Source organism: Xenia sp. Carnegie-2017, unplaced genomic scaffold (genome assembly GCF_021976095.1).
Source record: "Xenia sp. Carnegie-2017 unplaced genomic scaffold, XeniaSp_v1 HiC_scaffold_23, whole genome shotgun sequence".
NCBI classification, from domain to species: domain Eukaryota; kingdom Metazoa; phylum Cnidaria; class Anthozoa; order Malacalcyonacea; family Xeniidae; genus Xenia; species Xenia sp. Carnegie-2017.
In genome coordinates, this window is record NW_025813486.1 from 10,224,729 (window position 1) to 10,240,424 (window position 15,696).

The 15,696-nt window shown below is 35.8% G+C and overlaps 1 protein-coding gene across 1 annotated transcript; it reads right to left on the bottom strand.

The window, feature by feature from the left end:
* Window positions 1–643: 643 nt before the first annotated feature.
* Window positions 644–5,325, bottom strand: LOC124448899. The gene is made up of 7 exons (XM_046999849.1): window positions 5,042–5,325; window positions 4,522–4,581; window positions 4,022–4,329; window positions 3,771–3,925; window positions 3,040–3,221; window positions 1,852–2,097; window positions 644–1,322 (listed from the first exon to the last, which is right to left on the bottom strand). The coding sequence occupies exons 1-7, from the start codon at window positions 5,115–5,117 to the stop codon at window positions 913–915; spliced, it is 1,437 nt and encodes a 478-aa protein (XP_046855805.1). The 5' UTR covers window positions 5,118–5,325; the 3' UTR covers window positions 644–912.
* Between the last annotated feature and the right edge of the window lie 10,371 nt (window positions 5,326–15,696).

Sequence of the window (15,696 nt, forward strand, 5' to 3'; positions counted from 1 at the left end):
AAAAACTCAAAGAATATTTTTTTTAATAACTCACTTAATTCCTATTTACACGAGCCCGGGTTGACAGCAAGCCAGGGTTGGTGTGCCAACCCGAATTTCCCCGTCTATATACAATTTTTTATTAACGTTTAGACGAGAGCCGGGTCAATTAACCAACCCGTGGCACTCTTCTCAAGATCTGGGTGGACCCGGGTTAGGTAGGTGTTAAAGCGTCAAATTTAGCTCATTTCTTCATGAAAAACCGGGTTGGCTTGTTTTGGCTTTATTTTCGAGCCAGTCCTGGCTGAGAATTGCTAACCCGGGTTGAGAATCAGTTCTAACCCGCGTTCGCGTAAACATAACCACATATTGCAGTCTGACTCGTGTTGAATATCAACCCGGGCTCGTGTAAACGGCGCCTTAGAGGGATGTCATTGCATGTTACATGAAATCAAAGGGGGATAAAGTGCGAAAAGTCATAATCGAGTAAAATTTTGGTACATTTAGTAAAATTTGAGCAAAGGTTTAGTAAAACTTGCTAACAAACATATGGTCACACTGAATTTGTTGTTAAAATGATATGTCAAGGGTAAACAAAAACTTTGCACTTTCCTTTTTCATCACGCCCTGACTATCTTATGAAAATTAAAATACAACGACCTCATATCGAAATAAAGATTTGCATATTTATGAAGTTTGAATTGTCTATAAAAAAAGCTCAAAAACCTGCATTTGATAGTACAATCATCAATAACGAAGATATAATTATACTTAAATGTTGATACACATACTACATAGTACATACTTATACTTGGAATAAAATCAACAAATCGTCATAGTGTGTTTGATATATCATATGCAAATGAAAAAAATGGAAACTAAAAGTACTGCTTAAGCTTATTTGAACTTTGACCAATGTTTCTAAGAGAACTTTCATGGCGATAAATCTACCAATGTGTTGGAATCATGAAAGCATTTCTTGTTACTTTTATCGTAGTACTGGTATCCACAACACTCGTGGTTTGGTTTACTGTCATAAGCCTTACCACAACAACAGACTTGCGCAGAATACATACCAACTCCACCACACACTTTTCCGCCAACATTGATCCTCAATTTGCATTTAAGAGGAGGGCTTTTTGGTGCATTTTTGATGTTGCAACTATAGGTGATGACATGTTCCCCAAACCCAAAATTCATTTTACCTGACTTTGCTTCTGATGGTGATACGCTACTCAGTGTATGTGGACACTTCGGCTCTGGTTTTCTCCATTCAACTGTCACCGTGGTTTTTCCTGGTGCAAGATCCTTGATTATTGGTGCCGTATTTGGGCATTTACATGCTGTGAAAGAGAGCAAGAAAATTTTTTACCAACACTATGAATAAGCAGCAGAGAATTAGAACAATCTTTAACTGCATCAAATATATGAAAAATAAGACAACGTGTATCAATGTGATAAATGAGCAACACAGGACAAGAACAGTCTTTGTACTAACTGCATAAAATACATAAGAAAAAAGATAACGTGTGTCAACATCAATGTAGTTAGTAATGGACAACCATCAGAGAATGAGAACATTACTTATTGCTCTATAACTAGAACGTAAACTTAGAAAGCGTGTGGCATATAGTAGATAGTAATGAATGAACAATAGAGAATTAGAACATTCCTTATTGCTCTATAACTAGAACGTAAAGTTAGAAAGCGTGTGGCATATAGTAGATAGTGATGAATGAGCAATAGAGAATTAGAACATTCCTTATACTAACTAAAAGCTTTCAGATAACGTATAACAGTGTAGGTAGAGATGAATAAAATCAATGAATTACAGAAAAAGAAAATATTCTTTGAGCTTAAAACAATACTTACATTCAACTGTGATGTTCACGTAACATTTAAGAGATTCACCACTAAATGTGTAAGTATATTCAATAGGATGATGACCAACAGAGAAACTGTGCGGAGCGACGATATTCGGATTAATTGTCCTTGTGTGCTCGGGAATTTGGTTGTTTCCACATTGAAATGTTGGTGTTGGCCAGCTCACGTCAACAGTTGTTGCTGGTGGTACAATGTACTTAGTTTGTGATTGAATGGAGGAGCAGCTACACTGAGCTTTTGGAAGGAAAATATTAATTCAAATTAACATCAGATTAGGAAATAGTAAATTTTCGATATTGCTATATAACCAGTATAAAAATCAAAATTTCACGAAAAAACAATGCAAAAAGCTTGGATACCGTAATCCAACGGATAAATAATTTTTATAACTTGCAAAAAGGTGTCTATGTTTTCGTTACAACGAAGACATTTTGCAATCTTAGAAACAGTATTTTATTTCAATGATTGATCAAATCTTAGATTTTTTCAGAGGTTTTTTAACGATTTCGTATTCTAACAAATTTAAGAGATTTGCTATCCATTTGTTAATGCTATTCAGGCTTCGGCTACCAGCCCCAGATGTACAATTTGTATGAAATCGCCGTTTTTACACTATAGAAAACTAAATGACTTTCATAAATACTACAACAAAAATGAACTTGATAGATTATTTCTTTTTTGCCAAAATCTTTCATGAATAGCTGAAATATTGTTCTAGATACCAGTCTACTTTCACAAGTTATTTTGAATACGCGTAAAAAACGTCTGGCTGCATCAAGAAGCTTGCTCTCTGCTATATATACTGCAAGCATGAGTGACCAAAACATTAGGTCTAGTAGCCAAGATTGTTTGTTAGACTGCAATTTAAGAGTGTCTTCGACGTAAGAACTTCTAAATGCGTTCTCATAAAATTTCCCTATATCTGTTAGAATACTGAAGTGAAGTCACGGATAAATGACCGAATGGTGTGTCAAGTTTATCTATGAGTATTCAGTATTTAGCAATAATATTTTCACTGTAAAAATTACACGCCTCCACCTCTCTCACATTATTGAAAATATCTATATTTCCCAATGAATTAACTGTAAAACTGATTAATGTGTTTACTAACGGCAACAAACAAGAGATCATCAGTTATAAACGACTTTTTTGAGGAAAATTTTAAGCACGACTTGCCTGGTTTAATACAGGAAGCGCTAACAATTTGGTCTAGTATCTTGTCCAGACTATCAATGTCGCTGTCAAATGTTGTCTTGTTAGAAGTTGACAATCTTTCAATTTCTGGCAGGAAATTCCTCACAATTCCTTTCTGGCCAAAAGCAACACCAACAATGAGAACATTTTTCTCTTTTAAGGAGCTGAAATTATTGCATGTAAATAGCTTTATTTCATACAGTTATGGAATATACTAATGTGAATATTTTACCGTAGAAAAACTGGTGAATGACTGATGACGGGAAATTCAAAATGCTTACGAAGCTAAATTTTCGAACCCTTTTTTTTGGCTTAAAGACATACGTTAAATAGAATTTTCTCAATCTGACAATGTAACGAGTCGGGAAATCACAAGGCTTATGGGAATTTTTATTGCCATATTTGGAGTGTATGGCATGTTCTCGCTATGACGTAAGATTGAGAATGTATTGCGGCCAAAGAAGTTTGTTGAAGAACCAAAGAAGTGCTAAAAAAGCAATTTCTGACAGTCATAAAAGAACGGTTTTAAAACTGTTTACAGCGAACAAAAAGAGTAAGACTCGTTTCACTTGGTTAGCGCATTATAAGCATTTCGTACAATACAAATCTATATAAAACTATGAGCTATATATTATTGTAACGCACCATGAAAATGTAGGTCGTTTTCATAATTTAGCCATAGAATGCTTTCTCTTAAAATTTAAATTCCTTACTTTGAATGATTTCGGGCATCGACCATTTCGGAATTCAAATTTTTTTCTTTATCACTGGTAACTGCATGCCCTCCATTGGGTTTACCATCCGTTAGCAACAAGACAACGTCATCAATCTTTGGTCGGATGTTTTCAGGACTGCTCGTTTTGAAGATCTTGTTAAAAAAAAGTAAGTATGTTATTCGATTCTGTCAATGTAACTATACAAAACTTATTAGATATACGGTTATAGGACTACAAAACAAGATTACCTCTTTGTCCACAATCCCTAGAGCCTTTCCCGTATATGTTTGACCACCAAGACGATCGCTATAAGTCAATGTATTGTTTATAAAAGTTTTGTATTCTTCTTGTGTTCTAGCATCGAAATTTAGAAGATATTTTGTGTCATCTTTGTCCCTGAATATAACAAAAGCAATTTGGGTTCCATCAGGACCGACATTAAGCTGAGGATTGGAAATCAAATTCCTCAAAAATGCTTTGACTTTTGAATTAAAAATTCGTCCAGTAATTGACCGTGATGCATCAACGAGAATAACCAAGTCTTTTATACATTTGCCTAAATTGAAGAAAGAAAACCATGTTTCAACCATGAAGAAATTAGTAAAGTACTTTTAAACAAACAGTAATTAATTTTATCTGTTGTATACACAGAGAGTAGGATGATCACTTTTGAATTTTTTCCTTGCCATCTACAATAAATCTATAAAAAGATTGCAACACAAATACATTTCATATAGCTTTTCCTTACCAGTACTAGTTTCTTTTGATGATGCCGGTGCAGGAACTCCACGACGCCATTCTTTATACTCTAAATACATAGATACAACAAGTTAAATAGCCTGGTAACTTATAAATAATGAAGCAAGGCCGAATTTCTTATATTGGTCGGAAAATTAGAAATCCAGCCCTCTACCTCAACTGCAACTCATTTGCAGCGACCCTGAAACATGTCTAGATACTTTGCAAAAAACCTGTATAGTTTTTAGTTGTTACCTGTCTTAAATATATTTAACGAATTTTTGTACGTACTGAAAGTTGTGTGCATAACACATGAAAATTAACGGTCAACATTGAATTAGATTGAACTCAAAACAAATGTCAGCCTCCGTATACAAAGTTACTTAATTCTTCACGTATTTGTCACACTGCATGCATTGGTAATAATGATAATATAAACAGCACTGTGCCAGGGATGAAGGCCAAATCGTTTGCTAAAATTGTGTTATGCATCTTATGCAACCTACAATTTCGCGTATAAAATTCTATACCTTCAGAGTCCAAGTTCACTTTGTAAGAAATGACGTTGCAGAAACAAAGTGCGAACAAAAAGCCCAATGTATACATCTTTTTGATAGTCCAACTTCGTGTTTTCAGTGTTATCTTTAATGCTTCCTCAGATCTCTATTTTTCATAAACAATGATTTTCAACTAACTGATTCTCGTCTTTATATACTTTACATACGTGTTGACCGTTGAGTTTGGTGCTTTTCATTTAGGCATGCTGGATGATTTTGAAGTATTTGTATGACGTCTCGATGAGGTTCAACGACTAGCGACCAACAGCTGTATCATAACTGTCTATCAACAAATCAAAAAAATATAATGATTACCGACTAAATAAATTTGATGGCTAGCAACAGTTGCTTGAATTGAAGTCCTTAGCAGCATTTGAAAGATCCTATAAATACATTTTCTATATGCCTATAACGGTAATTTAAAAATAGAAATTATTTTATGTAAAAAACTTTGGCATTATTGAATAGCCTAGCTGCACCCAGATGCTTCAAACCTTAACCCTTGCGAGACGGACTTTTCAAAGTTCATACGCATTTCGTTTAAGGATTCGTGCAGCACGGCACGATCCGTCCCAAAGGGTTAACGGTTAATTTATTCAAAACTAATTTGTTTTGTTACCTTCGTGTGCGTGTGTGTGTGTTTATTGTTTGTCAGCACGATTACTCTTGTTAGATTAATTCACAAAATTTTGTGAAAGAGTTTCCCATTCACCAACAGAGTGGGTCATTAAAATTTCGGAGGAATTATAAAACTTAAATTATTGCTTGGACCACGTTAACTTAGGAGTTTCATTTATAGTTTGCGCTGTGGAGGTAAGAGGTCTCTGAGTACCTTCTAGGTTTGGCAGCTTGGAAAAGGGCGCCCAATATTAATTGTGTATTGACAACGACACGTTTACACAAAAAATGTAGCCAATATATTCTTGAATAAATTAACCGTTATTGTCGATTTCAGTTAAATTTTCAAATGGCGGTTGCCAAGATACTTTCTAATGTTGCCAATTACATTTCCAAATGTGGAATATTCGATATGAACTTGTCAACTTAAGTTCACAAGTTGTGTACCTAAGTACTGAAGTTGTGAACTAAAGTTGCGAAGTACTAGCAAACGCTAAAGGTCTTCGTACTCTGTAGACATTTGGCAATGAATCCGTTCAGTAAGCAAGGAAAAGCTTTAGCAATTCTAATCCGTTTGACGGCCCTCTGACAGTGTTATAATGCGATACGCCGTTTACATTATGTAATAAATTTACAGTAAATGTGGCACTAGAAGCGTATCGTTGGGTTTCAAATGCAGGAGTACCCTGCATACTGTGCCCTCGACGTCTGTTACCACTCGTAACAACTACAGACGACTCGTCAAAGAAATGCATACGGCTGCAATCAATCAATGAAATAAATGCTACGTAAGCTTCTAACTTCTCCATAACGCCGTTGTGTCTCTCGAGTAATTTGACTTATTATCTTGTAAGTGTAACCAAGATCTTTATTCAAAATTCTACTAATGGATGACCAGCTACGTATGTTTGCTGGAAGGCAAACTTTGTTATTTTCTAGGTGTTGCTGAATCTCTTTTGCGTAAATAGATGGTTTATTCATTTTTAGATATTCAGTGTAGGCAATGTCATCTGTACCCGTGGTTCGAACATCACGTTCGCCCTGGCGAGGTGCAATAGAACCAGTGTTTACCCATAGATCTATTACATTCGATATAGATCTATTATATTTGATATCTTATACGGTAGGTTTAGTTGCATCGAAATGTTTGCCAAAAGCTCGTTATTTAACCACATTTCAATTATTTCATTTCTTACTTCTATTTGGTAAAGCTTCGTCAAATGAAGGGTACAAAGACCTTTCGCGTTTGCTAGTACTTTGCAACTTTAGTTCACATTTTCAGTACTCAAGTACACAACTTGTGAACTTAAGTTGACACATTCAATCGAACATTCCATATGTGGAAATGTAATTGGCAACATTTGAAAGTAACTTGGCAACCGCCATTTGAAAAGTTAACTGAAATCGACAATAAGCACACCATCCAATCACATAAGATCGCGTAGTCTCGACTGGTGTTAGTGTTTTCAGGTTGTATGAGTGAAGCCAGAAGAGTCGAAGTAATAGAATTTTGAGATTGAAGAATAGAAGCAAGTGTCCTTTCACCTTTTAACTCTGCTATACCGGTCACAAGCCCGGGACTTGTAGCGTAAGGCTCTCTGCTTTTGAGCAGACTTGTCTCGTTTGCAAGGAAGAGGAGTGGAAGGATTCTCTTACTATATTATGATGCTTTAGTGTACGAAAGGTGTTTCGCAAATTACTATTAGCATTAAGTTTGGTCAGTTTAACTTTTCATATAGTTTCTGTAAGAGCAAGTGTATACTGAATTAATACATTTGATTCCGATAATAGGGCCTGTTCATTTGAGCCCGCATAGCGAGACATCCCAATGACCAAGTCAAATTTTACCTCGCTTTCATATGAAAAATTCAATCCCGCCTGCCGAGACGAAATAACAAAACAACATTCCCAAGTGGCGCGAGTTAAAAAAGAAATGGCACATCAAACACTGGAAACTTTAGCATTGTATGGGGTTTTTAGATCGTTTACAGTCTGTGTTTACCTATTGAATACTACTGTTCCCCTACAGTCGAGATCTCGGCAAGGCGAGATCATATGTTGGAGGGATGAAAATTTTCCATATAAACTCGCTGGCATGCTTTCCGAGATGACATGCTACTAAAACATGGCAACCAACGGAGTGAAACCGGGATTAAAGCAGAAATAAACTAATTATACGCTGGAATAAGGGCATAAGTTTAATTCATTATTTGAATACAAAAACTGGTATTCAGTATAACGGCTATAGCAAGTTCATATGGAAAATTTTCATCCTGCCTACTTATGATCTCGTCTACCAAAGTCGAGCTCTCGGCAAGGGATGAAAATTTTCCATATGAACTCGCTGGCACGCTTTCCGAAACTCTGAGATGAAATTATGATATTAAAAACATTGCAACCCCACGAAGTGGAACCGGGATTTAAGCCAAAATAAACCAAATATACACAGGAAATTTGAATACAAGAGTAGTTTCAATATAAAAACATAGACTTTAAACGGCATAAACCCACGCAATATACTAAAAATTCCAGTCTACGATGAGCCATGTTGATTTTTAACCGCGGCATTTGGGAAAATGTTTTCTTTGGCTATTTCGTCTCGTCGGGCGGGATTGAATTTCTCTTATGAAAGCAAGGTAATGTTTGGCTCGCTCAGAGGGATGTCTCACTAATATAACCGGGCTCATATGAACAGGCCGTTAGAATATAATTTGTCAGCACAATACTAGGAAGACATTTTAAATAAACAGCAAAACTTTTAATGGCAAATAAATTTCTTCAGCGATCTTTATTCTTCAGCGCAAAAGAATACATTGTTTATAGTGTGGATTATATATGATACAAGAGAGGTAATACTAAGTAAACATAATTATTTTTGCTATGGCTTATGGTCAGCCATAACTCGAAACATGTTCGCGCTTAAAAATAAGAAAAATTTTGTTGTTTGTTTAAAATGTTTAATTCCCATATAATTGAAAAATATCGAGCCATTTGCGACAAACGATAAACACATTAAGAATTCATTGATTTTTGAATTGAAAAACTTGGTGCCTGAATACGTCTGTGGCTGGTATTGATCGTAAGTATTGCAGACATTTGATTTTTTCCCAGTATACTTTTCGGGAAACGAACGTGATCGGAAGATGGACTTCAACGGTTAATTTATTCAAAAATAAGTTTGTTTTGTTACTTTGCCAGAAGCTTGCGTGCGTACGTGCATGTGTTTAATGTTTGTGAGCACCATAACACTTGACGCAGTAATACACAAAGTATTGTAAATGATTTTCCCATTTGGCAGCAGAGTAAGTGATTATAATTCAGGAGGAATTCACAAGCTCAAACTAATCTATTTCTCTTTGGAAGTTTGGATCTGTCTGCGTGCTGGTCTGTAAGGTCTTGTTTAACTCCTCATTTGCCAACGAGTGCATGTAAGATCTGGTTCTAAGTTTGCCAACTTGGAAAAATGGTCTGGCTAATATTGATCGCCGAATGATAACGACATGTTTACACAAAAAACATATAAAAAATATACCTTGAATAAATCATCCCTTAAACACACCATCTACTCACATTTGTTTGATTATCATAATTTTGGGGAAATATCGAAACCATTAGCAGTAAACGATAAAAACAAACGATAAACTGATTTTTGGTGTGACGAACTTGGTGCCTATCGATGTTTGTGATCCTCGTAAACATCTCAGAAGGGAACGCGAGAATTTGCACATGTTGACGTTTTAGCTCGATGCTTTCAACTTGACTTTATGGATGATTTTGAAGTACGTCTCGATGAGAAGTATGAGTTCTTTGAGTGCCTTTCGTTTTACCGGAAAAAGAAATTAATCGTCAACTGATTACGACATGTTTACATAAAAAAATATAACGAATCTATTCTTAAAAAAATTAACCCTTGTACACACACCATCCAATCACAATTGATTTTCATTTTATTGGGAAAACATCGAAACCATTTGCAATGAGTTAACACGTATTGAAATAATTTGTTCAGTTTGCAAATGATACATTAGGTTTTGAAACGATTTGTTGCGATCGAAATTTGTTCATGCATAAGCATGTGAAATGATTCGATTTGCTTTACAATAATTCAATGACATTGCAAACAATTGAACGTTGTTTAAAAAATGATTTGCCGAAATTTGAAACGATCCGAGCTGTAGTGAATTGATTCAACATGTTTTGGAATGACGTAATTAATGTGGTCTTGTCGCGAGCTGTGGAGAAACAATTCAACTGTCAACAAGATGTAAAATAAAATGTGAAATGACTCGATGCAATGTGAAATGATTTATAATATTCCGAAATGATTCACCCTGACGTGAAGAGGTTCAACCCGATACGATAGTGTTTTTCCACATTGTTTTTTAAAAATTCAGATCTTACAAACAGCTCCATCCCAACACAAACGAATTTGTCACAAACATCTCGAACAAACCACTAACCGAACAGCAAACTAAAATTTTAAACAAAGGATTAAATTACAACTTTAAAGACGCGAACAAACTTGACTACGTTGCCGACCTGGAATCCGCTTTAAAATACACCAACTTAACAGACCAAACGAAAGAAGACATTCGTCACAAAATCACAAATAACCTCTGCCACAAACCACCTGTCACCCTAAACTACGAAGAACTACGAGCAATTAAAAACCTACAAAACGACGACCAAATAATCATATTACGAGCTGACAAAGGACGCAAAACAGTTATCATGGACAGATCAGAATACATCGACAAAGCCAAAACCCTACAAGACACCACCACCTACAAACTTCTCCACACAGACCCCAGCAAAACGACCACCAACCGCATCAACCAGAAACTGAAACAACTAAAAGACAAAAAGAAACTAAACGAAAACGACTACAGAAGAATCCGACCCAATGACGCATCCACCGCCAAATTCTACGGACTACCAAAAATCCATAAAGAAAACAACCCACTTCGACCTATCGTATCGCTTCCAGGATCACCTACGTATGAACTTTCAAAATATCTTTATAACATTCATTTATAACATTGACATTAGTCAAAAATTCACCTCACACCATCCGAAATGCCACCACTTTCCTCGCCAGTATTGAAAACATTAAACTACGACCAGACGATATCATGATATCCTACGATGTGACATCACTCTTCACATCCATACCACTAGACATTGCCAAACAAATTACAAACGAACTACTCACAAACGACAAAACTTGGCAAGCTACAACACACCTAGACAAAAATGACATCCTAGACTTACTCAACCTTTGCCTCTCCACTGAATTCACCTTCCAAAACACATACTACAGACAAATTTCAGGCACACCAATGGGATCACCACTATCCACCTTCCTCGCAGAAGCTGTCATGCAACACCTCGAAACACAATCAGTCACAAACAACACAAACATCAGACTATGGAAAAGATATGTCGACGACATCTTTGCCATAGTCAAGAAAGACAAAACTGAACAAATCCTACACACCATAAACAATACCACAAAGAACATTACCTTTACTAAAGACGAAGAACACGACAAACAACTTACCTTCCTCGACATCCTACTAACCAGAACAGATGACGGTACACTAAACACACAAGTATACCGCAAAACCACCCACACAGACCAAATACTCGATTTCAACAGCAATCATTCAACACAACACAAAATAAGCTGCATTCGAACACTTTTCAACAGGATAAACACTCATTGTAATACGGAAGAAGCCAAAAAAAAACAGAACGCAACTACTTATACTCCACATTTATTAAAAACAATTACCCTAGAAACTTCATAAACAAAACTATATACAAAATACAAAACAAAACACAAACCGACAAAAGCAACAAAAAACCGGACGAAACAGTAAAAATCGTCACATTACCATACATAAACGGAACATCAGAAATGACTGCCAGACTTCTTCGACCATTTAATATTAACGTCGCCCACAAACCTACACAAAAACTCAAATAATGCTTCACCAAACATAAAGACAAAACACCAATTCATGATACAACTGACGCGATCTACATGATACCATGCAAAGACTGTTCAAAGCAATACATAGGACAAACATCTAAGAAAATTGAAACAAGACTAACAGAACACAAAAACGCCATAAAACGACGAGATCCGAACTCACTACCGGCAGAATATACCCACGGAAACAACCACACATTCGACTGGACAGAAACTAAAGTACTCGGACGCGCACAGACTAAACACGCACGCGAATTTAAAGAAGCTTGGTACAGTGAAGACAACGACACAATAAACAGACATATCGACATACCCATCATATACTCACAACTAAAGAAAAAGGACAAAAAAACTACAAACAACACCAAAACTAAAACACTGCACTCTAATATTACTAACACCAATCATATTAACAGCACACCAAAACCCATGGCAACGCATTTCACCCCATCCAATCACATTAATCCACTCACTAATCCAATTAGACGCTCTAAACGTCTCCAAGCTAAAAGCACGTGTAAATAAATATCCTCATTCTGATGAAGGCTCGAAGCAACGAGTCGAAAGCTCAATAAAAAATCATTTAAAAATCCGGGGAAACGTTTATTTTTATGTATATATATATATATATATATATATATATATATATATAGTGTTGAAAAAATCCTACAGATTCATCCCGACAAGCCTGTTTCACGAAACAGGCTTGTTGGGATGAATCTGTAGTTTTGTGATTTTTTTCAACACCACTACACATATATACAAAGTGTATATACAAAGAGTGACATATCATATGTCACTCTTCGACTGGCTAGTATAATGCAAAACAGGTGGAATAAGGAACTTGCATCTGAAAAACTCACATCGATAAAAGAGAAGTATAAACGTCCTACAAACTGTCCGCAAGTATGCTCAATGACAGTCAGCCCTGAGATCTGGTGCAAGCTTCCACATTACCAAAAGAGGGCAGATCCGAATGTTTCTCAAATTCAAGAATCAATTATAGAAAAACTGCCCTGATTTCTATGGAAACAGCTCAATCCTTAACTACTAGAAAGCTCAATGAGCTAGATGTGAAGCAACTGCTTACACAACAAGTTGATTTTATTGCCCTACTAGGGTACATTACGCACGAGTTGGCGTGCCTCCGTCGATATATTAAATCAAATAGGTTTTGAAACCGGAATATTCTTCGATATATACTGATGCCCAAAGTAAATACTTATTTTGAGATGATTTACCCAAAAGGTTAAAGGACGCAAAAAGGCGAGTAATGTAGGACTTGCCGTTACAACTACCTTCGCTCATAAACGAAACTACTGGGAGAGTAAACATCAGGACAAACGAAATTGGCGCAGTGATAACGACACTGGAAGTCATTACAATGATACTGGCTCACCCTCGGATTATTTTGGTGGGAAAACTTTTATCCAGCAAAAAAAAGGAGTGAAACACCAACATCAATCTTACAAGAAAAAATTGCTAAACTGAAGACAATACGGTCTTCTATATTAGTGAACAGGGTATAGGAAGCTTTTAGTTCTTCTTAAGCCGTTTTCCACTTGCAAAGCTTTTCACGCAAAGCTATAAATTTCGAATCTAGGCATGCGCAAACGTTCAACATCCATATACAGACGTCCATATACAGAGCGATGAAATTCGCATAAACTGTTCGCCCCGACGAAAATTTGAGTTTGATTGATTATGCTCGTGAAAGACTTTCCACACCATCTAACCTCTCTATTCTACAGAAAACTGACAATTTTGACTAAGGAATTTCTTACACGAAATATGAAACAAACGATGCTCATGGAAACATATTTCTGGTTGTAAATACTAAGCTCTTTTACGAGCAGACGAAATTCTCATTTTAAGTGCCAGTTCAATTTACAAATGAGTCTAACGACGTATGAAAAACCGTCTCTTGTACTTTCTTGGGCGTTCTGGCTGTCATTGCAGCAATAACAATCATAACATGTTATTTCAAAGCAGTACCTGTCATCTAGCTAATGTTTGATTCGGCCATTTTGTATTAACATGTTTTGTATTTCGCGGCTTTATAATTACAAGTAGTAATCATTTACCCATTCGCACGAAATTTTTCGCCTCGAACTTTATCACTTCGCGCGAAAAATTTGCAAGTGGAAAACCGGCTTAAAAGTTCCTATGGCACAAAAATTTTGCTATCTGAGTTGTACTTTTATTAAAAAGATCTTTAGCTTTAGCAACATCCTGTTATGATAATGACACCAGACAAAATGAACTCAACATTAAATTATTTATATTTATTTTTACTATTCGTGTATGCAATTAAGAAAGATAATTAGACGAAGCTTTTTACTAAGATGTGTAGTTTACTTAAGGAGAGTTCATAACCTTCAAGTAAAATTTTGATATTTTCATTAAAATGTTCGCCAGTTTTGAATAATTACAGCGTAAACACACTTACATGAGGAAATCGCAAACATGACGACATTTCATATTGCGATGTAAAAATAATCAAAGTTTCTTTATTGTACATTTTCTTCGTATAACTGCGTGTTTGTCCAATTCAATTCCATATATGAAAACAATTATTTGAATAAAAAAATTCATTCTCTTTTGCCTTATTACTGTATTTGCTTGTGTGCATTTGTTTGAAATTTTGCAATTTGCACTGATTAAATGATTGTGGTAAATCAAGGGGAGTGAATAATGAAAATAATTTTTCAAGTTTTTCATTCAAAATTATATTTCCTATTCACCGCCATGTTTTTGATAACCGGTTCCAGACCCCTTTTCCCCTCCAGATAATTTAATAGAACTCAAAGGTTGTCACTTGCAAAGCTTCCACTAAATTAGTTAGCGGATGTATCACACTATACCTACACATAAAACACCGATTTAATAGATCTAACTGTTTCATCAATCAGTTGAAGACCATCAAGGATATTGAGCTCTGGCTTCTGCATCTGTACTGTCAGGATCTTGGTCTTTCTCATGATAAACCCTCATAAACATAACTGCAATGGCTTCAAAAGATCTCCATACCGCTTCAATTGATTCACTTCTATACACCCATTTCGTCTTTGAGTGATTGTGCAATTTAAGAGCATTTTCAATTTTTTCCATATGTTTTTGCAACATAGAATCTCGTTTTCAACTTCTGCTGAAAAAAAACATACAGATCTTCGAGCAAGCTATACATCTCAACAAATGTAGAGGCCTTTCAGCAATGTTCGTTGAAAGTCTAAAAATATGAAATTAAAAAATTAGTCAACGCAGAGACTAGTCTTAAAAATACATAAAAAGATATAGTTAATGCCTAAGTAATTTGTACGGCAATGTTTAATACTGTGCATTTGACACATGCCTATGGCCTTGACATGGGATGTATGGAATGTTGCGTCCAACCATTTCCTGCAAATGTTGTTGAACTCCATTAAAAGTCCCAGACATTGAAGCTGTGTAGTCGTAAGACTGATACACTAACCCATCGTGACAAATCGGTTAAATTGATTTAAGGGGATCAAGAATCTCTTTTGCTTGGCCTTCACCTGTTTTATTCCTTGTTTCTTTCATCTCCAGTAATTCTCTCGTTTGGCACGTTGTTTTCGTCAACGTAGCGCACTGCCACTACGAGGCGGTCCGTATTTGAAGTGTCAGGAGACTTTTCGGCCATGACTGAGTATATTTCAGATGAAACGATATCTTTTACGATGCGATTCCTTACATCTTCAGTCAAAAGGCTAATAAACTCATTCTGTGAAATAGGTGATAGGTATTTTACTGAATAAGGTTTCATGTTCTTGTCTGACAACCATGACTGAAGTCTACAGTTATGCCAGGCAACAAGATTTGTTATTTGGATAAAGTTTCCCTCGTGCTTTTCATCATGCCCTCTGAAAGCTAGCTGTTCTCGTGACAATGTTCTTGCGATGTCTAAAAGGATCTTTATGGCTTCTTTGTTTCGCAAATTGTTTTCTTCTTTTTGTATTCTTACTTCTCTCACCTTCTTTTCCAACATTACATCGAC